Below are 24,835 nucleotides of genomic sequence, written 5' to 3' on the forward strand. Positions count from 1 at the left end.
AACTAGAAATGCTACACTGCAGTTGTATTCCTCTGCCAACAGGGCAGTTTCTGTTTTTATTGGATTCAAATGTATATTGTACCAAATTTGAGGAGATTCCCTGAAATCTAGATAACACTTTCAAGGAAAAAACACTTACTCTGAGGCTTCCTAAATCAATTCAGTTAATCCCTAACTAGAAGTAATGTTTGTGCCAATGTTGTAGAAATTCCCTCAATGCCTTTTCAGAGATGTCGTGTTCACAAGTCAAAGTGCCCACAAAGATCTATTCAGGTCATTTTATTATTACAGGTCGTCCTTGAGTCCAGGTGAATATTTGTACCACATGTCAATCAATCAAATTTTATTTGTATAGCCCATATTCATAAATCACAATTTGTCTCAATGGGCTTTAACAAGGTGTGACATCCTCTGCCCTTAACCCTCAACAAGTCAGGAAAAACATGATGAAATTCCCTAGAAACATTCCTGATGTAACATGTTTCAACTGCATGTGACCTTGACCTTTTCACCTTCAACCATAAATCTAATCTGTTCAAAGTGAATGTTTGTATCTCTGCCAAAGTGGCCATGTTTTCATCTTCCTGCTTGATCAGCAGAATTACACCAAAACTACTCAACCAATTTCCATGAAGATTTGTGGAGGGGCGGAGCTTCACCTGAGGAAGAACCCATTACACTTGTGTGGATTCAGATCAGGAACTTTATTTCCCACTTTCTTTAACAAGGTGTTTTTCAACAGTTTCATTGATTTCTACTTGAATAATTCATTGATCTTGATTAAAGAGTTTGTGCAATTTGGTGCAGGTCCAAATAAAAATCTGGATCTAATGAATTTAAATGTGCTTTCTGCACCTTATTGTTTTTACAGATTTTACTCGGTTGACATCAGGCCCTTGAAACTGCTGGATCATCCACTGATTGTTTACAACTTCCAATATTGGCGAATAAATGGAAAGTTAGACCACAGATGCTTTTGGTTTTGTTCTCTTCTCATTTAAGGCCATTAGGGACCAGAACTATCTCCCTGTCACTTTAAGAGCCTGTAGATTGATATCTCAGAATAATTCATGGAGCTTAATGGAAATGAATCAGTATGTGGCTGTTTGGTGAGGTGGCTGTGGCTGTGGTGAGGTATGCGCTCTGAGAGCCATTCTAGTTGAGGTCTTAATGTGAGATGTAACTAGAGACCACACAAGATGAATGTGTTATTAAAGTATACATTTCATAAAATAGAGATATTAAAGCACCAAAAAAAACTTAGTTTCCTTCCACCACAGAGGCTTCTATGTTTTTTTTGCTGTTCATTGTCATTTAGAAAAAGATCATTAACCATCACTTCCTGAATAAAAAAGAAAAGTCATCTTAACAATTACATCCCTTTATTAAGACGGTTATAAAACACGATTACATCCCTCGAGGCGTCTTGAAATTCATTCCAATAGTCGGCTGAGTGACTTGAAGGCTGGAGAGGCCACCGAAATCCTGCAAGAGGAAGAAGCAGTCGTCAGGATTCAGGTAGAAAAAGAAACATTACACATTTATTTCTATCAGGGGAAGTTTTCACTTCAATAGATCCTGTTAATGCTACAGAGACAGAAAATTATTCAGCATCTTTTCTGTAGTTAATTATAGTTTCAGTCAGTTAATAAACAAGCAACTGATCATTTCCATGTATTGATTAATCTGCTGATTATTGTTAAGCCGTTGAATCATCGACACGTCAAAAAATTGTCAGTGTTTCTTGTCGAATTGAATATCTGTTCTAAATGACATTAACATCATATACATTTCACACTTACCAGCATCTTGAGCATTTCCTTTGTGTCTGGATCCACCTCGATGAGCTCCTGGTCCAGAGCAGAGACCTAAAGGATGAGAGATTAAAAAGAAGAAATCAGATAATTAGTTGTTTTTTCTTCATTTCGGGGGGAAATACATTAGACAGCAGAAGACATCAAGTTAAATAAAAGACTTAATCTTTCTCTTAAAGGCGAGGAAAAGATGGACAGACCTCTGGGACGTAGTTGTCCCTCCTCTCTCTCTCCTCCTCCTGCAGCTTGATGGAGATTCCTCTGACTGGACCGCGCTGGATCCGCTTCATCAGGTGAGTCACATACCTGAAGCAGGAGGACGTGGTTAGTGTGAGGACAGCAACAAGCCGACTGCTCTCAAGTCCATAATACAAATACTTCTTCTATAGATCTGTCTGTATCTCACAAATCCTTCATCTTATCTGCTTCACACTGGCTGTGTGTATTCTAAGTGGTCATGGGAAGTGGAGTGTTGGAATTTAGACTTGCTATATATTAAATATTAATACAAATTTAATAACAAGAAGCAGCAGTGAGTCTGCAGACTGAGGTGAACAAGTCTTCTTCTAGGTCCTCGGATTAACTACAGCAACATCGGCAACTGGTCAAAATCGCCACCAGATCATTTTGATAACTTGATTATTTTTGAATTCACCTTATTGGACTGAGACAGACACACAGCACCAGGGCTGAGCTCCGTCATGGCAACAACATTCATAGATTTACTTTCTGCTTGCCAATTTGTCTTCAAAGTAAAAGCACAGTTATTTTTGTTGCCGCAATGCTTAGGTTCAGTAAATCATTCAAATATTATATCATTATATATGAACCCGACACAAGCATCAGTAACGAGGATCTAGTATTAACTACATGGTGCAGTGCACGTTCTCAGTCCTTGACTTACTCTCATTACACATCAAGTCTTACTGAGGCTGGAATGCATGACGGCTCATGTGCATCAAGTGAAAAGGCTTCAACCGCGACCGTTTCTACATCTGATGTAAACCAGGACAAACGTCACCAGGAGACTCAAGAACTCAGATTTAATTTTCAGCGTGAAACCAAGACAACATTTCCTTTGATTCTCCAACTGCTGTGAGAAAGATGAGATCGAAGATTTGCCAGAAAAGTGGAACTAATAACTCCCACAACCAGTAGCGTACAGTCACAGATCCTTTGTCTTTCTACTGCTGCAACAGACAATTTCATCAATAATGATACGCGAGTCACCACATGAGCTGGACTCCCCCCCCCCTTGTGTCACCTTCCAACCGGAGGTCAAACTGTGCACAGCAAGTCCCTCACAACTCATAAAACTAATCTGAGGTGTGGAAGACTGAACATCAGCCAGCAGGAGCGTGACTTCCTCCAGGAAACGTCGATAAGAGCAGCAGCAGGTTTCATTCCACTCACCCTGCGATCTTGTTGCGCAGCGGCTTGCTGGGGATGATGGCGATCTCCTCGCACACCCTCTTGTTGACGTGGAAGTCGTTGCCCAGACGTGTGTAGTATTTCTCGATGATGACCCTGGCGGCCTTCTTGACCGTCTTGGTCCTGACGCGTCCCTGAGGACAAGCCAAACGAAAACACTTCAGCTTTCTTACACAACTGGAAATACTCCCAGTTCGTTTAGTGGTTTAAAAGTTATTCAGCGGTGGCTCCTTCTGAGTTTGTTTCGTCAAAACACGGTAAACTTCTCAATAATACACCTCTGTTTTTCTACTGTTTCTTAAAGATGTACATTTATTTCAGTTTTCCAAGGACATAAATTCACCCGCTGACACAGTACGAGTCACTTTACTGCTCCGGGTTTCTATTTAAGACCTTTTTAAAACCACAGATTAATAAAGTTTAAAATAGTTTTCTTTATCGTACCCAGTCCTCAGCAATCACAGAAAACCAGTAGGAATAAGGACTTAAAATATTAACCACATTTTGGTGTTACTTTACTTTCCAGCAGTAATTAAAAATAATGCCTAATAATATACTTTAAACCCAAACTGGAAGCAGAATTCTGATTAATGAATCATTTAAAAAGTTAATTTCAGGCCCATGAATGAAACTCAAGACTTAAAGTTCTGTTCTATTAACTGAAGTGAAGATTAAGAGCAATTTCATCCCTGGATATTAGGAAAAAACTCAAAGCACATTTATTAATGAGACAACACGTAACTTAAGAGAGAGGAAGTTAAAGAGTAAACTTGCTGCAACACTGAGTAACTTATTTTTTTAGTTTTTTACATTAGTTACTGATTTGAAAGGTGAATATTATATTTGACGTTTTGACACTTTAAGATTTGTGAAAGTCCAGCTAAAGAAAATATGTTTTAAATTGTGTTGCGTCACTTAACGGAGCTGAAGTTGATTCACATGTTTAAGATCCAAGAAAAAACCTTTATTCTACACGTGAAAACAGAAAGTAATTGTGATTTTACAGTTTTTTTCTCCACATCAGACAATTTCCAGAGAGAGAAAACTTTGTCAAATCCAAACCAGATAAACTTTGAAATTGTAGAAACTGTTAAAAACACAATCTCATACCTGTTAAATGTTTTTTTTTAAATCTTTATATTGTTAAACTTCCTTTAACCTCACAAAATAACAGCCTGAGCCTCAATTCCAGGTTGGAAAACATTAAGATTTGCTCTTTTTAAACATTGTTATAACATTTGCTCGAGTTTAAACTAATTGAAATCAACGGATAATAAACAGTTTTCGTGTCAAACTAACAGAGTTGACGTTAAATTAAGTTATAAAACGTGAACAGCGACCCAGACGCAGACGAACGTGCACATTTCATCCCCAGAAACACACGCGAGCAGAGCCGGTGCGCCTCCGGTTGTTTGTAGCCTGTTAGCTACCGGAGCTAACGGCAACATTTAGCATTTTTAATCTGAATTTAATCCGCTAACGGGAACAAAACGCGGTGTTTGTTATCATCCGGGACGTGTGTGTGCGGACTGAGGCCCGAAGCCGCTCGGCACGCAGACACACGCGGAGGATTAGAGAGGATCGTGAGCACTGAGCAGGTGAAGTGTTTCTACAGGTACCCACCATGTTGGCTCGGACCGGAAGAAGAGAAGCAGACGAGGGTCAAACAGGAAGTTTATAGGCCGCTTCACCCGCACCGGGACGGCACCGCCAGCTAGCGGCGGGAGGAGAGAACTACAGTAGCCAACTCATGTACGTGGAAAAAACAATGTGAAAATTAAAACAACTTCTGTATTTTCATGTTTTCTTAATTTGCAGTGTGTTGAGATCTCTCGGCCACCGTAGAAAACAGCATGTGAAATGTAGTGGACAAATTAACTAAGTGTGGTTGAAAACTATTTTGTAGTTGAAAAGTAAGTTTCTGCAGATCTGTCTCAAGACTTTTATGACCTGAACTGTTTGTAACCTGAAACCTATATAACATGTCTAAATACTTTTATGACCTGAAACCTTTATGACCTTTTTAATCACTTATTTACTCTCCAAAGAACTGAATGTATGTCTGCTCTATCTCCAAAGGAAACATATGTAAATCACATTTCTGTGTTATGATTCCTTTTCAAACTGCGCCTACAGAACCAGTCTGAACTGGCTCAGAGAGGCAGCCTTAGTTCTCCTATATAAGATCCTTGCATTTGACTGTCCTGCATCTTCACTCTGAGATCCCTGTGACTCTCTGTGTTGATCCTTTCTGCAGAAATCCCCTATTAAAATACACAAAGACAAATTTGGATGTTCCAGCCTCTTGTGTTTCCAGATTTCCATCACAGAAGTCAAAGGAGCAACTAAAACATTGACAGGTCCATTGTATCAAGTCGTCTAATGCTTTAAGAGCAGTAACGTCAAAGTAGAGAAAAATATAAACTTTATGGTTCTTAAAATACACCTGTTTTTTATCACTTTATTTAAAAGTTGTGTTGGAACGTATCACAGCATCATGATTCACTGTATTTTCAGATGACGATGCGATTCCTCTGTTGTGATTAGTCAGTGTAAAGAAAATGAATCATCGTCATAATCAATTCAGTATTTCAGACATTTCTCAAAGCAAAAAGCTTTTTATTGAATGTGACAATAAATTAGATATTTAGTTTTGAATTGTTCGTAGGACCAAACAATCGTTTGAGGCATGAACTGAGTCGTGGAAAAGAATTTAAAATAGATTTTTTAAATAACCGCAAGTAAAAACATGGAAATTATTGTTTATTAAATGATGTACAACTTTTCTTTTATTAACATGTATGATGGTTGAATATGTCTGAATCGTGCTAATAACTAAAACAGCTCATAAATTTAGAAAAGGTAAGTTATAGTATTTGTAACTGCTGTCTGTACCAAGTATTCTTATATAATTGTTATTCTATCGTGTATATATACATTTGTAAATCCAATTCTTTTAATTTTAATATTACTGTATTGATCTTGTTATTATTGCTTCCTGTTTTTGTTTGTTTTTTCTAATGGAGCTTCCCTGCCAAACGTTTTCACTCATTTGTATCAAGGATGTGACAAACATCTTGAATCTGGTGAAGAGTCGTGCGTCAGGAGAAGTTGGTACAAATCACGTCACAGAAGACTTTCCCACAAGGTGGAGAGAGCTTTTATTTTACATAAAAAAGGGTGCAAACTGGAGTTTCCCTTTAGGTGTGGAGGGAATAAAAAGTGATTTTATAAGGTTCATGTGTGACACATCGTATTTATATGAATTCAAGGAGGAAAAAAAAACAAACAAAAAAAACAGGCATCTCAAATAAAAAGGACCTTTACCTTTCTGCAAATTAAAAATATGAAACCATAAAAAGAACAAATGTGGCTCCTTCATTGGTGAAGCCCTTGGACTAACTCGTTCGAATACATTTTTGAAGTGACATTCATATTTCAACACAATATTTATTTACAGTTTTAAGACTTCTCTTAATCATAGCTCTGAGAAAGAAAGAAAAACTAAAACAATGCTGAGGGGAGGATAAACTCTTGCAGCTGTACAATCGGATTTTCCACAGTCTGAGAGGAAAGAAATCATCAAAAAAACACATTTCATATGGAATCCCAAAAGAAAAAAAAACAAAGACTACAATTGTGAACACTGTACAATTTACAATTTTCAAATAATCATCACAATATTGCAGTAAATGTCACCCTAAACCTCTCCCTCAAAGAAAAAATATACAGTAAATCCAAGACAACTCTACAGTACAGCAACAAAGAGAAAGTGCCAGAGAACCCAAAGAGACCGAAGCCATTCATTCACACTTAAAACTGTCCTTCGCTTTGATTTACACAGCTTTGACACACGATGAGCTACACACGTCTGACTGAAGTGAGATATAGAATATGAGAAATGATGGGGACTGAAATGGAAACGTGCTGTGAGGAGACAAGATAAAAAAAAACGTTTCTCTACTGTACATGAGGACCGGAAGCCGTGACGACTCGCTGACCCAAACAGTGCACGAGCCCGACGGGGGGGGGGGGGGGAGGAGAAGATTCACAGAGAGACGACTCCCTGCCGTCTCCGGAAAAAGCCATGCAGATACAAAATCATACAGAGCTCTCCTATAATCGCTCTGCACAAGGCCCAGAGAGTTAAAAAAAAAAAAAAAGGTACACACACCAGAGTAATATGTCTATATCTACCAGTTCAGCCGAGAGCGAAAGAGTGAGGTCACCCCACAGTTTAAGGAAGAAGCAGACGTCGTGGAGATGCTCAGTTCAACAAGTTCAACTCTGAAACAAATCGCTTTCTTTTGGTGTGAATGAAAGAAAGCGACTCTCTCCAAACACTTCCTGGTACTGACTTGAGATTCTCTTTAAAAAAATAAATGACAACGGACACGTCGAGGACTCGAGGTGGAATGAGATGGTCAAAAGAAAAAGAAACCCAACATTCAACTTCATAGTTATTCTGGCACAGGTAAAAGGCATGGGCGAGTAGTAGTAGTAGTAGTCTCAGGAATGGCACTCGGGGAATTCTGAGGGGCGGAGGGTGGGGAACACTGAAGGCTGTATAGTCTTGATATCCATCTCACTACACAGTAATACTTTCAACAGACGTTCCAGGTGCTGCAGATGTCACAGGTTTGGTGTCCGGGGAAAAAAACCGGGAGGGATTCACCCTCGCCGGATTAAAAACACATAACCATAAATGTTTCACAGAGACAAACGCGTGACGTTAACCTCCAAACCCACATCTGACTGCACCTCTACCGGCTGAAACGGGCCGAGCCTCGTCCGGTCGTTCACACCGACTAGCACGGGACTCCGAGTCCCACAAACCATCATCCGACACTCAAGAGGCACTATGACGTCTCAGAGAAATGAATACCTGTCATTCAAATAGCCTGTTTTCCCGCCATTCCCCCTCAAATCCGACGTGTGAATTATTACAATAACGACGGAGAAATCAATAAAAAAAACAAACGAGAGAAAAAAAGAAAGAAAAAAAAAGGTCCCATAGATTTTCATATTCAAGTACTTTCATTAAACACAATAACTTAGACCCTGGAGTAACTGACATGTCAGGGGCAAGAGTAAATCAAAAAGCTATACAGTGTAAATACACGCAACGAGCAGGTTTACATACGGATCCATTGAGAGAGTTTGCAACATCTACAACATTGTATTTGTAAAGATGACGAACAGAGCGTCAAAACCGAAACCCTCCACATGAGAGTCCACTCATCCAGGACTTGCATGGGTGAGTGTGCAGAGAGGAGCGGGGGGGTGGGTGTCATGGCACAAAATTAAGGAGAGGGAGGGTGGGGGGGTTAAAAATGAATTTAAAGTGTATTCCCTGCACCCTAAGGGAAGGCTTAGCACACGAGGCAGCTACAATTTAAAGTAATAAGCACGTTTGAAGTACAGTATTAAGAAGGCGGGGTCTCGTCAGGGAAAGCCGGGGTCAACAAATGTAGTGCAGTCATGGTTTCAAGCTTTTTTTTTTTTTTTTTTTAAATCTTCTATTTTGTTACCCTCTCTTTCCCCATAAAACCATGGCTATTTGGAATGGAAAAAAAAACAAAAAAAAACAATTCACATTAGCAAGACATGAAAATAAAAAAAATAAAACAACTATGTGCGGTAGTTCCCTCTCTGTTAGGAGGCAAGGTGACGTATCGAGGATATTGTTTTCAAGGCAGTCCTCCGTGACACTAATTAAAAAAAAAAAAGAAATGGTGACATGATGGTTTTTCTCTCTCTGCGTGAAAAGGAGAGGGACTCGAACATCAAACATCGCTTTGCAGCACAGGGGTCTTCAGACGAGACACGGGGGGGGGGGGGGGGGGGGGGGGGGGGGCAGGGACGTCTTTAACACCGTCACAGATTATTACACCAAACCTCACATTTGGCATCGCTCTCTCTCTCGATAATACATCTTCAGTGTTACACAGGGAAGTCATTCACTACTGATACTATCTGGGAACAAGTCGGCAACGTTAAGATGCAGGTGACCGCCGGACAAACTGCGCCGCGCATCTCACAAACCATCATGCTGCCGACGCACGTGTGTGTCCGGCGGGTGGCGTGGCGGTCGACAGGTTGGGGTTAAGGCATTGGACAGCAGCGTCGAGAGGCTGTGATTTAATCTCCAAAGCTCATCACGCCCGTTTCTCCGGTCGCTCCAAAGCAACGTCCCCCAGTGTCTGCAGAGTCCATTACTAACCAGCACATTATTAAGATCCAGAACGATTAAGACTCTCCCACAAATCCACTTGATTTTGGTCTCACTTTTTTTTTCTCCTTTTTTTAAACATTGGTCTCAACGCCGTTACTGCAATTTCGTTTCCATGCGCATAACAGATTATAAGATTGCTCCAAAGTCATTTACCTTACTGTCCATACATTCAGTGTGTATGTGTTAGAATTAGTAAGAAAACTGGTGTCAACCAAGAGATAAATAGCATAAATAGCATTTTTTTTTGTTTGTTTCAGCCACATCTACAAGTGTCAGGCTGCCGCTCATCATCACAAAAGCCGACAGGAGCAGAACTGCAGAGTCAGAGGAGACTGTAGTGTGTTTGGAGAGCGGCGTGGTTAAAGGGGAGCGCTTTAACCAAGCAGCGCGAGCAGAAATCATCCCGAGAGAACGCAGTGCAGGAGACGTCGGTGGTCTTCTGTTCTCTCAGGCCCAGGTCCCAGTTCCAGGGTCGACCTCTTTGGAGGGTAAAAAGTGCAGGGGCCGGCAGACTGACGCTCTCTGGTGACACTCCTGGCTCCTTGTGTGTGTTCAGGTTTACATTCAGCCTCACGTCAGGGAGGACCAGAAGGGCTTTGTGTCAAAACGAGTTCGCAAACTAATCACAGGCAAAACACCTCGAACTGGGACAGAGGAGAAATGAAAAGATGGTTTTGTGATTTAAAGAAATAAAAACAAAAAATCATAGCACGCAACAGGTGGAAGGTGGTAAGAATGAAAACAGGAAGACCCGTCTCTTCCCTCTGCAATACCACAGAATATAAACAAGGAAAAAAATGAGGAGAAAAATACTAATGCTGCGCGTGTTGAGGAGGAAAAAAAACTGACGATTATCCCCTGCAAAGATCCACCAAACAGTTCCCGTCTGGCCGACTGGCCTGCAGAACATTCCCACACATCTTGGAGGAGGGGGAAAAAATTTAAAAACAAGAAAAAATTTAAAAACAGGACTCCCATCAAAAGACACAAGCGTCTTGCACATTTCAAACCATATTGAACTGGTCCCTCTGGAGTACAACTCAATCAAGATCTTCCCGTCGTCTCCCTCTTTAATTCTGAATGGGACCGTTATTGATTTCTGAAATCACAATCAACTGAGCCGGACACTTGGAATGTTTCAGGCCGGTGGCGGACGATCATTTGTGCCTCTGCGTGTTCTTCTTCCGTTTTCGCTTGAAGAAGCAGCAGCACCTGGGGACAGAGACGGACGTTCAGTCGACATGCAGATGAGCGAGGTGTCAGATGAAGCTAAAGAAAGAGCAAACGCAAGCGGACTGCTTCAAATCAGTGTGTTAAAAAATCCCAAGAGCCTGATCCGAGTCATGTAACAATGAGAACTGCAGCTGCCAAAAGGTTTGATTAGTAAAACATTAGCATTAAGGACACGACGGGTCCATTTCCACCCACCACGTGTTTTATTCATCTCCCATTTTGAAGAATAAAAAAATGGCAGAGGGGGTTTAACTGTGCTGCAGTGACTCTGCATGAGAATGGAGCGGTGCACACAAAGAGCACGAGACAGGATGAGCCCGAATGATCAATAAGAACGTACAAAGACAAGAAACAAAGCTGTGGATGGAGACATAGGACAGTGACTGGGCACTCTAAGGCTACTCTATTAATAAATAATGGTGCACCATGCAACAAGAGCTAAAAGACCTTTAACCTGAGGCCAAGTGTTCTGCAATAAGGAGCTTAGTTACAAATATTAGGATGCTTAGTTAAAAATATTTCAAAAAGCTTATTTATTCTTTCTGCCCTGATGTTTGCTCAAATTATAACTACACCACTACAGACTGGATATAAAGATGGACGACATGTCTTCACTTCCTCCCACTGTCCAGAAATAAAGCTCAAATATCCCCGAGACGAAAGCTGCCATCTTGTGAATTAGGAGGCAGAGTTTGAGGATTAGTGATCAGGGGGTGGAGCCACTTCATCAAGGTCAGGCTGATACACAGGCTTGACCAATCACAGGTCACTCTCAGCTGTCAATCATGATGTTTCACCACGTTTTTAACAACATAAAATTACTAATTAAAACCAAATTCACCAGAGAAATAAATCACTCAATGTGATAACTACCTGAAATGAAAGAAACCATCTTTGAGATAAATGGTCCATGTCCCATTCACTAACTAATGGACAAGACGTGATTCATGATCAGCCACCAGGTGGCGATTGAGATGCTTTGGCTTTACTTTAGCGGAGCTGGCATGTCCTCCATCTTTATATACAGTCTTTGGCTAACTCACATTGCAGCATGGTTTATTCTGTACTCAGTTTCTACTTAACGTTGGGTGGTGGTGGATAAAAGGGCAGAAACTTGATATCACACGTGGCAGACGGTGTTCTCAGGAATATGTGTCACTGTTGTACCAGTGAGAGACGTAGATAAACCAATGTAAATAACAACTCCTCTGAAACCCAGCCTAGGCTGGTCCACTCCCTGTCCCATGGGTCTGATGTGGACGAGCAGAGAGGGACTCACCACAGGTTGAGCATTTTCACGCAGCTACAGAAGAAGAGAGAGGAAAGGGTGTAAAGAGAAAAGAAAGATAGATTAATACAGCAAGACCAGGATGATGGGACGGGGCACATGCCACACGAACATGCACACACACAAACACACATATACACACACCAACAGGACACAGGTGGACGTCGAGAGGAGGAGTTTGGGAGGTTTAAAGCAGGAAAAGATTAGAGAACATCTACTCTGCAGATTCATGTGTGTCCCAGAATTATTGGGTGTGAGTGTGTTTCAATATCAAAGTGTTGCGCAATTTATGCTGCATTAGAGAAAAGATGGTGCATTTAACATCCCTTTCAAATTGATCCTTTCTAAAAGATGTATTGATTGTTTATATGGGAGAATTTAATTTTCCTTCTGTATGTCAGACACTGATCATCTGTCTCCTCACTGGTGGAACTGCAGCTTGGTTTCATGTGAAAAACATCACAGACAGGATTAGTCCGACTGACACATTTGTAATATTTGTGTGCAAACTTCCTCCTAATCATATATTGTACTTTTAATACCTGTACATTAAAGCATCACTGATGGAAACCAGTCCTTTCAACCTGATTTGCAGCTCATTAATATAAATAACTACACATGTGGCATCAATTCACAGGCAAAACAATAATTTAACTGCATTTGAAACATTTCTTCATGTTCTTATATCAAACATCAATGTGTTTGACTGGGTATCAAAGAGAAAAGTGTGTGAATAGACGGGGGGGAAGATCTGACACCAGAAACAAGCACGGACTGAAGTTAATGAACCTCTGGGAGATTCATGAAGAGACTCGTAGAAGAGAATCATGTTTTACTCAGACTGAAGGTAAATCCCTGCAGTTTGTATGAGTATAACTCTGAGCTGCACTGAGAGATAAATGAAATGATATCTTATGTCAAGATATACAAGATGTATTAGGATATAAAGTTTAGTGCAATAGGAAACATTATCATATATTACAAGGCTACAGGAAGAATCTAACATGTACTTCAGGAGAAAGATTTCATTTGGCTTTATTACCTCCGCCGAGGAGGTTATGATTTCTCCTGTCGTTGGTTTGATTGTCAGCACGATTGCGCAAAACTACTAAATGGATTTCCACAAAACGTGTAGGAAGGATTGGCCATTGGACGAGAAGGAAACCACAACATTTTGATGTGGATCCAGGGAAAAAACTGTTTGACCTGTATATATTGTGGGGTCCTGTCTTGGGATAAAATGTCTAGCTCAGTGCAAGTGTGGCAACAAAATGTCTTGGCATTTGTTGCTTTCAGCACTTTTGTAGCTAAATCTCTCGTTCGTACTTTTATCAAACAAAAAATAAGCCGGCTGTCAACTGTGAAATCGACCTCAAACTGCTTATTTTCTCCATGAATATATTTTTTATTTAATCCCAGAGCTTTGGGCCACAGAGGAACTTCACTGGGTTCTTCCCAGTCAGCTCAGCCACAGGACGTTCAGCCACCAGTGCAGTTTTTGCACAGTGGGCGTCCAGCTGTGTAGCGTCGGCATCATTCCAGCTACTGGTGCTGAAGATTAGCTAAGATAGCTCTTTAGAGAAACCAGTACTAACAACAGCTTCTTTTCCTGTCATGTTTGTCTCCTGAGAGGAGAGAAGTCAAAAGTTATCACATGGACGGTCTGGTGTGATCTCAACTGGCTGATTCAGTGAACTGACAGGATCTGCATTGCATTACTGCTCAAGACATGATGGTCAGGTGTTTCTTTAAGATGTCCAGAGAATCTCCTGCAATCTTGTTCATCTACATTAGTTTTCAAGCATAGAAACAGTCGGTGGTCAAGATCAAACCCCCCCCCACAATCAGAGAGAGGATAATAGTGGCAGGAGCAGGATGACAGCTGGGGGGTGGGGGCTGTCACAATTCCACTGCATAGCAAAAGGTGGCGAGAGAGAGACACACAGACAGAGAGAGGTAGAGAGGAGAAGCGGAAAAGAGAGGAAGCGACAGATGGACATGGAGGAGAGGTGTGGCGGGTGTGTGACACATACTTGGCTTCATCGACCACTTCCCCCTCTGCCTGAGCTGTAATCGGAGCGTTGGAATGAGCCGGATCGTCTGCATTCAGCTCCCCGTTGGTTGAACTCACCACCTGTGGCACAGAGGGGCGGAAACTTCAGATCGATCCATTGAAGCTTGTGTAAACGGCTTCATGTTAGCACGTCGGACAGAAAGTGAAAAACAGGTACTGCTGTGAGAGAAGGCTTCAGAAGAAAATACATTCATCACTTCACTTTACTTGTATCGTCTCCTCTGGGGAAACATGTCAGACAGCAGCAGAGAACAACACAACAATAACACAAATGAAAATGATGTAAATGGCTTGTACGGTAATAAAAAACATCCACTTTAGCTGGCACTTTGTATCAGTACCTTTCTGAGTTTGTCACCAGTCTGTCAGGAGAACTTACTCCAGCTGGAAGCCACCAGTGTCAGAAATGTATAAATGCGCCACAAAGGGACTTCACAGCAAATTTGGGAAACTTAAACTTTGAAAATGTTAGTCCCAAACAAAAAGAGGCGAGTGTGGAGTTTAAAACCAAGAAACTTAGTAAATCTGTAAAAAAAAGCTTTTGCAGTGGACAGAAATCTATCATTGACCACGTCTGAAACATTTCTCCATCAAACTAAATTCAATTCAGGGGATAATAAGTGAAGTTATATATCTTTTACCATCTGTTGTTTAATATCTGCAAGGAGCTGATAGATTTGATTTGATCCATATTAAACCATGTTTTCTGGCTTTTGAACTTCACTTTGCAGACTTTTAAAGTTTGTAAATTACAAATAAAACACCACCTCTACAACACAGTAAGATGGCAGAGAAATAAAATTAAAAAAAAAAAAATCATAATCTTGATGTACCATTAACCTGTAGAAGAAATGGTATTGTAATTATTGTAAAGGAAGACAGAGTTACGACTTCGCGCTTACTGCCGGTCTTCAAATACAAGTACCCAGCGTCTGACAGGGCAACGTTCAAATCTCTGCACTGTTTCAATATGAAGGACACAGAGTAGAATGAATGGAGATCTGCTAAAGCAAACACTGTACACACTTATGCAAAAAAGCCAGAGAGGGACGAGGAGGAGAAACTAGACAACGGGACGTCCCTTTATGGACAACGAGCCTTTATGACTTGAGAGCATGCACTTAGCCGGCTCAGCCAGGTCACCCTGCCATGCAAGAGGCTTCTCCATCTCACAAGGAATGTCCAAGCGCCATGAAGAGATATAAGACCTGAGATCATAATTCAACTAGAAGGGCTGATATTTATAAAGCTAAAACAAAATCCCCATCTGGGGTGGGAGGCACTGGATGACATGCACATGGTGGGGCAGAAAAATAACATTTCCCAGCCAGGGGTAAAGGGGTGGGGAAGGTGTATGGTTGTAGATCTGTCTCACATACAAATTAAATGTCACGTCCTGGTAAAATGTGCGGTATCTATTGTTGTACATTCATTTGTGATATTTTCTAAATCAGAAGTGGTAACAGGAAATAACTTAAAAATATTCTAGAGATAAGTATGAACAAAGAAAGCCTTAAATTTAAAAAATGTAAACTTGAAACTGCTGTTTGAAAATGCTTAACTTTTGTCAAGCATTGTTAAGTTTATATTTTAAAATATGAATAAAATCTCTGTCTCATGTCTCAATAAAACAAGGATATAAAAAGTTGTATATAAAAATAGACATTTCTGAGAGCAGCCTGCCGGTTGGTTTATTCTGGATTCATCCTGTGAGACAGATCTGATTCCATAGAGACTGGAGGGGAGCTGCTGGTTGATCAGGTGAGGGGTGTATACCTGCACTGAGCCCCCGTGCCTGTCCGCTGCCAGGTGGGAGGTCAGATAGGAGGAGTTTGCTTGGCGTGTGGGCTGCGCCTCCCATGCTCCTCGTCGATCTGAGACCGCTGTCTGCTCGTGGTGCGTCGGTGATGGGAGGGGGGGGGAGTGGGGACGGGGTTGCAATGGGAGAGGGGGGGAGGGGGGTAGTGATGGAATAATTGTGTTAGGAAAGATGGGTATTTAGGTGCACGAAGCCAGGTGTCATGCAAAGCAGTATGAGAAATGGAGAAGAAAAATAAATTAACAAAATAAAAAGAGTGAATCAAAATCAAAGCAAGGCTTCAGCCAGAGAACTGAAACAGAAACTATGAGCCTGGACTTTAAATGGAGGTAAGGTCTTGCATCTCAATTTAATCATACTTAAATAATACATAAATGAAACCTTAAGTATTTAAAATGTTGTGTAAAACCAACGGTGAAATCACAAGATGTTTTTTTATTATCCTAATTAGCATAGAAATGTCACCCAAACTTTATCAGGAACACACAGGCCACAGATTTGAACCATCGAAAACTTGGCTTTAAGGCAACAACACGATGTCAAACTAAAACTGATCAAGGATGAACTGCAGCCTCTTGGAAAACCAAGATATACCATTAATAAAAACCTGCCATGACAACTTTAGAACATTTCTTAATGGATTCACCGGTTTCATCTTATAAAGAAATAAAATCATCCCTCCTTCATTGTTTTTTTATAAAACTTTATCTCAGTCATCTTTGTAGACGACGAAATCTGCAGAAATCATTTTAATTTCTGGTCTGAAAATGATTCAAATCAAGAATATAAAGATAATTGGGTTTAATGGTTTGAAAAGCATAATGACACTTATGCAAGCAAAACAGATTTAAGTTATTAAACTGTATTTGCCTTTAAAAACCAGAAACTCATATCATACAGAAAAAGAATGTCCTGATAAACGATGAATTCTGAGTTTCTCAGTGTGTTGGTGTTACAGTTTCTCTATTGACAGGTGAGATCACCCTGAGACTCTTTATGAACATCTTTGAAAGCAGGTGGTTGGTGCTCGTACGTGTGAACCTTGTTTATATATATATATTTCAGGTTGTGATGTACAGTTTCCTCTGCAGACGATCCAACACTAAAAATAAAACCTGCCTTACCTGATTTCTAATTGGTTGATGCTGTGAGGGCCGGTCTCTGTGAGGGTGGGTCTCTCTCGTGACCGCGGACGCTCCGGAGTCTATGTGGACAGACCCCACCGGTGTGGGCTGAGGGGGAGAAAGAATCAGTTAAATGCTTTTACAGTCCAGGAGCTCGCAAATAATCTGTGGAGAGTTACCAAGCAGCGCTTACTATCTGTCTGCCAACCCAGTCGTAGGTGTAGTCGAAGGTGTAACCTTTTCGCTCAAACAGCTCAGTGAACAGAGTCCTCAGATATTCATAGTCGGGCTTTTCAAAGAAGTCCAATCGTCTCACATATCGCAGGTAGGTGGCCATCTCCTCTGAAGTAGGAAAACACACAAGGTTAAGATAATTCTAATTCAGAATCCATTCATTTTCAAGCCCTAACACAGGCATCAGTTTACCTGGGAAGTTCTCACAGAGGACTTCGATGGGAGTGTTACGCTTTGTGTCTCCGATCTTCTGGTATCGTTCTTTCAAGGTGTCGGCCTGCGGGAGATCCACAACAGAAAATTATAAGAATCTATTCTGATATCTGATCAGCATTAACCAGAAGTATATGGAAACAAGTTCCTAATGAGTTCTCCTTTAATAAAGACTGATTAAAAGAATCCTTCCTGGTTATTCAGTCAACATGATGATAAAAAAATGTCCACTGTTTATATCTCTCTCTCACATGTAACGGTACTGAATTTGGACTTTTAACACGTTCTGAAATTGTTCAAAAACTGAAAACAAAAAACAATATTGACCTGATTATCCTATTAATATATCAAACTTGCAGAGAGCCATGAAGTCAAGATGTGTTATTTGACTTGTATTGATGACTCAGTAACAGGGTTTGGAACACTTCCATGTACGTGTCGTACCTTTAGTCCTTGCCAGGGTAGACTCCCACGAAGGAAATACATGAACATGTGGCCTAAAGCCTCCAGGTCATCTCGCCGGCTTTGCTCTGCATCAACAGATTTGACAACATTTCACTTGAAGTAGAAACTTGAAGGATTAGGAATGTACTTAAACCCAAAACGTACAAAATAAAGCTTGAAGAAAAGCACAGAAGCAAAACAAAGCTAATGAAATGAAACATACCTTTGCCTAAATGTGTATTGATGGACATATATCGGGCGGTGCCGGTCAAACTCTTATGCTCCCGGTATGGAATGTGTTTTTTGGTCTCGGGGTCGATGTACTCTTTGGCCAGGCCAAAGTCGATGATGTGGATAATGTGTTCCTTTTTATTCCCTTGCCGTCCGATGAGGAAGTTTTCAGGTTTTACATCCCTATAGATTAGGTTTTTAGAGTGCACGTACTCCATTCGGGAAATCTGGCAAGAGAGAGCACGGCAGAGTCATCAGATGGAAACATTAACAAAACATCAGGCAAAAATCACAAACTGGGCCAAAACATCAGCCGAGTGGGAAATCACAATGTCAAAACAAATCACAGCCGAGTCACTGGTTTCAGTTGTTACACATTAAAAGGGCACAACACCAATTTCACACATGAAGATCAGTTAACTAGTCATTACTAATACAACATTGCCTGTTCAAACTGTTGTATTGTGTCTTCTGGAACTCCAGAGAGAGTTCTGTCAAGGTCTAATGAAAGATGTATTATGAAAAATGTAGGATCCAATGTTTTGCTCATACCAGGGAGTAAAAGTTCGGGCCTCTAACATCAACTCTGACGATTCAAGAAAGTTATGGGACTTGCAAGAGACAGATTAAAAAAACATATCCGTTACTTAGCCTTAATGGTACACACTCTACCAGGTGAGAATGTAAGAGGTGGAACCTTTAAAACAGACATAAATAATACAACCAAACCGACCAAAGAGACAGGGCAGAGAGACAAGTATTTTCCTGTCACTATCACACACCAAGGCTGCAACTAACGGTTGTTTTCATTATTTATTCATATAATAAATTTTACAATTACACAATTAACTTTTTAATTTCATATAATAAATGTCTTTAAGGTTTAGAGTGAGGTCTGATTGCAACGATTAATTCCCTTATATTTTGCATCCAAAATTCCTCTGATGATATTGAGCCAGAACGTTTAGCCAATTTTTTAATTTCTTAATTTAAGCCACCAAATGAGTTAAATCATCCCACGCACCAGGGATCAGGACGACAACGTGGTTAAAGACAAACATTTTTAAACCATGTGCTCAAAGCTGCTAAAAGATCTGAGGATCAACAACTCAAACACCATGTAAATGTTTGTAAACCAGGGAATAAATATCGAAGAGGAGATTGGCTGAGATGCAGTCGTACATTAATCTCTGTTCAGCAACACCAGTCTCACATCGTGCTACTTTGTACGTTTCTTTACAAATGTGCAGACGCGATCTTCATTACGAGAGCACTGCACATTTTGTGCTGACAAAATGAAACGTTCAAAATGTGTGAGGCCCCCGAAGAGACGAGGGCCTGAACCCCCCCGCTGAGCAGCTCAAACATAATGAGATTCAGTGATGTCTTTGCTCGGTGGGCCCGCTGCCAGCCTACCTGACTCTGACCAACAGTATGAGTGTACTGACAGATTGCTCATTTGCAGACTGAGTAACAGGAGCCTCTGCTACTCCACCTCCCCATCTGCTCCACAGACACATGGTCTGTGGGCAGGACCTCAGCCCACCGAGGGAAATATTGTTTGATTCACAAAAAAATTATAATCAGCTTTATGGGCAGTTTATTCATCAGAACTATGGTAAAATCTCAAATAATGTTTGGTGCATTGATTCAACCTCACCAATAGACACAGGTTAATATTTAAGAGAGGCATGTATTTCTTATTTCCTATTATATATTATATATATTTTAGAGGCTCTCCTTGCCATTTTAATTTGCTATTGAAGACGTCTTCCATGTTGTTGCACTAGTTAATTCTGTGTGAATGCTGATTTCACAATGCCCTCCGCTGCAGTTCATTTGTATGTATTATATTTGTCTTTACAGTCATCGGCTTGTTAATTTGGTCTGTTGCCCGTTTTTGTCCCATACAAATATTAAAGCCAACATTTGATCAGTCACAATGAAAAATAAGAAGCCATTTCTAAATGTTTTAATGTGTCACAAAACGCTCGGACTCACCAACTGAATTGCGATCATTAAGACGGTCTTCAGGGAGAAGGTCCTGTCGCAGAGGTCAAAGAGGTCCTCTAGACTCGGGCCCAGCAGCTCCAGAACCATGGCGTTGTATTTCCCACAAGGCCCGAAGTAAAACACCTGGGGGACTCCCTCCGCTAAAAGAGACAAACATACAGACATTAGATCTATAAGAGACAAAGACTCTTGGACAGAGCTGCACTTGTCCTCACATTTGTGTGAATAATGCAAATCTTTATGGTTTAACTTGTATTTGCAGAAGATGAACAAAATAACACAGCTAATAAGCTTTGATAGTTAATTGCAAACTGTCAGGAGGAAAAGGAAATGGTCATTATTACAAATTAAAAAAGATTGGGTTTTCAGTTGAATATACTGGTGGGAATCAGAGTGGCACAAGTGTTAATCATTGCCGTCTCCCTTGACTAATGATATTTCTAAGTTGGCTCCAAGGCAACAATAGGCTGCAGAGATCTGAGGTGGGGCACCACCAGGTCTCTCAGGACGGAGAGCAGAGAAAGCTTCGAGGTAAAACATTAACCTTAAAGTAAAATACAACACTGTTCCTGCAAATATGACTGTCGCTCTTCTACAGCCGGCTGACGACTAATCTTTTCACCGCCTCCCAACTCAATCATATCCTCTCTAAGTGCTTCAAAATCTCTTCCATCTGTCACCTTGGCTCTAATTTGACTTCTCGTCACAGTTTACTGTTGTGCGGTGAGTTTAATGTGCTCTGACCCTTGTGCTGTACTTTTTAACTTCAAAGTGTGTGAACTTAATTATATAGTAAAGGGATGACAGAGTGTGAGCAGTTTAAAATGTTCCTTTATTCCTGTGGTTCAAGCTACGCCATCCGGATACAGAGAATAAAATTCACAATGTTTTACAGGATTTCAAGTTTTCTGCACATAAAACTCCCATTCATTATTTTGATTCCTTATTACTATTCTTTGTTGTCTTCCTGACCAAATCCTGAACTTTTGGTTTCAAAGAACCAGAAACCAGGTCAGGCTGTTAACCGCCTTCAGGGAAGCGTGACTCAGAGTTTGCCCCTGTTTACTACACATCATTCATCTGTTAACAAGGTCCCCTCAGGAAACTTGGAAGAAAAGCTGGCGTAGAAGTTACTAAAAGAAGAGACGTCCTGACTCCTGAAGAGTTTTCTCTAATCCTAAAGTCAGTCCTTTTATATCAAGTATCTGCTGAATCCAACATGAATAAATAAAAACTCTTTAGGAGATGTTAACTCTCAAAGAGATGTTACTTTCTTGGTTTTGAGTGTATGTGCTATACAACGTGCTTATATGTAAGGTGCATATAGTATATGCATGTTGGGTTTATTTATGCGTGTTTAGCTTTGAAAGCTTTGAATGTATTTCAATTTTCAGAACATGAACACTGACACTATTAATAACTTACAAAGTTGCGAGAGTGAACATGTTAGAAAACAGTTGATTGCACATTGCTTTAAGCATCCAGCAGAGATGAAGGAACATTAACATCCTGGACAAATTCTAATATTCTTGTTTTTCTAGCTTTGTTCTTATCTCCGTCTTTTTACCTTTTAAACGCTCCACTGTCTTTCCCAGCTAATTGCCAATTGTGTATTGTCTTTCATTTGATGCTGGTGTTTTGTATAATGGATTCATCAGAGCTTGTTTTTATTGCAACGAGCCGCCTGCTGCGTTGAGAACTAGGTTGATGAACCTGGTGAGAGTGAATCACAACAGTTCAGTTTCCAGCTGAGAAACCAAACACATGAGTTGATGTTAAGTCTCAAAGAGCCGAGGAGAACATCAGATTTAAGAGATAATATTCTGTCACAATGAATGAACCACTGTCACATCACAGATGGTCAATTCTGACATTTACATATTTACAATGTGAGTTGTGTTTTGTGTGCATCTATGGAGGAGACCTCTCCAGGAAACTAGAATGGCACTCGGAGCAAATACCTCCACCAAGGCAGAATAGTCCCTTAAATTCAATCATGCTACACCAAAATTTAATTGGCTCTTCCCTGACCCATAACACATTGTTCCATTAAATTTCTGGATAATCCGTCCAGTAGTTTTTGCGCCATGTTGCTTACAACCAAACAGGAAAGCATAACCTCCTCGGCAGAGGTAATGAGCTGGTACAATGAAGTTAAGTGAAGCGAGCAAATTGTCATTATAAATCTATTATTCTCCTCCAGTAATTTAAGCAGAGATGCATCAGGAAATATTAATCCACAAATCAAATCCGTTCCTGAAGGCATTTGACTCGCCAGCTGGGTCATGGGAAATAAACTGCAGCATGAAAGGTGGCACGAGCTGTCAGCTAGCATACGAGCCCGTAGGAGTCATGTTGTGCTCCATCTTGTATTTCTGGACATCATTATGCAGTTCTGTGGGTTGCTAATTGTACCATAGGAATGAGTGCCTCGAAAACCCCGGGTGCCTGTGGGAGGCCGAAAAATGTGTCAGATTGGAGATGTGCTGTAAATAAGTGGATAAACGCTTGTTCAATTGAAAACGAGGTTGTTAAAGCTTTTGACCTGCAAACGTAAACCAGGGAGGACAGAACCATCATTACCTTTTGAGAAAACAATCTTCATAAAGCGGAATCTGTGTGTCCTGCACTGCGAAGTGAACTCTAATTGTAGAGGAAGACTCGAGCTTTAAAGGGAAGCTACCAATTTTGTGGGTACCTCTGTAGGCTACTTGCATCCAATTTTCTTTAGAGTAATGAGAACAATGCCTGGGTGTAGTACTGAGTTTGGTCTACAGTGTTACGAGCAAGTGGGCAGCATGTGGTACAGACAAACAAAGACAGCAGGATAACTTTCAACAGAATGAGCAAAACAGTGTTTCTCACAGAGTGAATGAGCAGAATAAAGATTATTCATATAGTATTATTTAGACAAATTTTGCAATATTTAATATATAACATTTGTAAATTCTAGATTTATTCATTCAAGTTCTTTTTCAGTTGTGACTTTCAAACTAAATAATAAAAGTTCTATGGCATTCACTCTCTGTATGTATTTGTTGGTCAAAGGGTTTATTCTGAGCCAGACCAACAATGACAGAAATCATCACTTTTCATACAGTGTCTGTAGCAAAAAGCTGTTACAACATGTTATAAGAGTCTAAATGTTTAAATTAGTTTTTTTTAACGGCATCGGAACATCTCTACAAACAATGCAGTTATATTTTGTATTACAATTGAAATATTGGATCAAGATATATCAGTTATACCCATATCATTACTAAAAGCAGCCGGTTTGTGACCTGAAAAGAAATAAAATGGAATTCAAATCATAACTGCAAAAGAATGCATTCACAAATGTATCAGCCACTGAATAAAACAGCATTCCCCTATGCATTACTGTAATCTAATAAAGGCACTGGCTGCAGGTTTTTACAACAAAAGAGGAGAAAGCTGGATGTGATGAATGTGTGAAGAATGAATACGACTGGTTTCAAAGCTCGGCTGAGAGGCACTCACCCAAATCTCCCCGTGCACTACATTTTCTGTCTGCACAATTTTTCAGCCAGCTGTCAAAGAGCAGATCTTTGTCTGGACGTGATGAGACCAGTCCTGAGCTTGGATGTTTTATTTTGACCATCTGGACCTATTTTTTCCCTCTTATTAATAATTAAGGGAAACTGCGATAAAGAACAGGGCTGTAGACATTTCACTCAAAGCCATATTTTATTTTTTGTACCATTATTTTGGTGACCTACTTTATGCTGTAACTGTGCAACACATTTAATATCCCACCTCACAGAGGCTACGCTCAACAGAAATGTTACACACGTGTTACGGGGAGATTTAAAATGGCAGTTTGTGGTTGCACGCACGTCAACATCAAGTGCATGTCTTAATAAATTAAGGGGAAAACATTGCCTGTTATAATTAGTGCGAGGTGCCTTTCTGTGTGGAATCTGTATGTTCTCCCTGTGCGTGCGTGGGCGTCCTCCCACAGCCCAAAGAAACACAGGTTATGTGAATTCGTGACTCTAAACTCACTGTAGGTGTGAATGTGTTTTTCTTACTATAGATGCGTGCGTGCGTGTGCTCTGTAATAGACTTGTCCAGGGTGTAGCCAATTATTCACCCGCTGAGCGCTGCTGTATGTGCCAGTGCCACGGATCTGCAGTTTTGAGATTGGTGGATGGATGGACTATAGCTGTGTAAATTAAGGACAGGTGAAGGTTTGTGGGATGGAAGCAGAGATGTAAGATGTGAGACTCGTGTTTGTTCTGCAGCGGCTCTACACAGCTTGTTCTGCCTCACGCGAGGTTCTGTGCACTGTGCTGATCCACTTCGGTTTACGGCTGCACTGTTGTTTCAGCCTGTGATTGGTTGCTTGGCTCTACAGTCAAATCAATCAAGCAGTTTCAATTTCATTAACCTGCTCATCCTGTTGATTGTCAATCTGATCATTTGTTGATTCCTCTATTTGACCCGCTGTCCCATTCTGTTTCATTCATTTGCCTTTGTGAGTCACAGAGCTGCAGAACCAGCTGTTTGTTGTTGGTATTATTACAAAGATTATGGAATTAACTCAATTTATCATTCAATGCATGATTGATAAGTCAAAGCAATAAAACTGCACTGAGTCGGAAAGCAGCTGTAAGGGTTGTTCCCGTAGACTGAAGATGAAGATGGACGACGCGTCTCACTAT

At 40.5% G+C, this 24,835-nt stretch overlaps 2 protein-coding genes across 5 annotated transcripts in view; both read right to left on the reverse strand.

The window, feature by feature from the left end:
- Nucleotides 1–1,365: 1,365 nt before the first annotated feature.
- On the reverse strand, nucleotides 1,366–3,451 carry LOC117759332 (40S ribosomal protein S17-like; the record flags this gene model as incomplete). Its single annotated transcript, XM_034581398.1, has 4 exons — nucleotides 1,366–1,485; nucleotides 1,803–1,868; nucleotides 2,015–2,120; nucleotides 3,228–3,451. Coding segments are annotated over 4 exons (474 nt in total), but the record flags the coding sequence as incomplete, so codon positions are not given.
- A 2,938-nt stretch (nucleotides 3,452–6,389) lies between these two features.
- Nucleotides 6,390–24,835, reverse strand: part of csnk1g1 (casein kinase 1, gamma 1) — a 30,703-nt gene continuing 12,257 nt past the window's right edge. Inside the window, exons 5-14 of one of the 4 annotated variants that reach the window (XM_034575818.1) lie at nucleotides 20,142–20,293; nucleotides 18,133–18,367; nucleotides 17,910–17,995; nucleotides 17,445–17,529; nucleotides 17,212–17,360; nucleotides 17,019–17,126; nucleotides 15,852–15,962; nucleotides 14,035–14,135; nucleotides 11,993–12,016; nucleotides 6,390–10,692 (exon numbers count right to left, since the gene is read on the reverse strand). In XM_034575818.1, coding sequence (XP_034431709.1) covers nucleotides 10,638–10,692; nucleotides 11,993–12,016; nucleotides 14,035–14,135; nucleotides 15,852–15,962; nucleotides 17,019–17,126; nucleotides 17,212–17,360; nucleotides 17,445–17,529; nucleotides 17,910–17,995; nucleotides 18,133–18,367; nucleotides 20,142–20,293 — 1,106 coding nt within the window. In that variant the 3' untranslated portion in view covers nucleotides 6,390–10,637. The remainder of the gene's footprint in view (nucleotides 10,693–11,992; nucleotides 12,017–14,034; nucleotides 14,136–15,851; nucleotides 15,963–17,018; nucleotides 17,127–17,211; nucleotides 17,361–17,444; nucleotides 17,530–17,909; nucleotides 17,996–18,132; nucleotides 18,368–20,141; nucleotides 20,294–24,835) is intronic. The other 3 variants (XM_034575836.1, XM_034575827.1, XM_034575846.1) reach the window with 3 other exon arrangements.

This window comes from Hippoglossus hippoglossus, chromosome 3 (genome assembly GCF_009819705.1).
Source record: "Hippoglossus hippoglossus isolate fHipHip1 chromosome 3, fHipHip1.pri, whole genome shotgun sequence".
Classification (NCBI taxonomy): domain Eukaryota; kingdom Metazoa; phylum Chordata; class Actinopteri; order Pleuronectiformes; family Pleuronectidae; genus Hippoglossus; species Hippoglossus hippoglossus.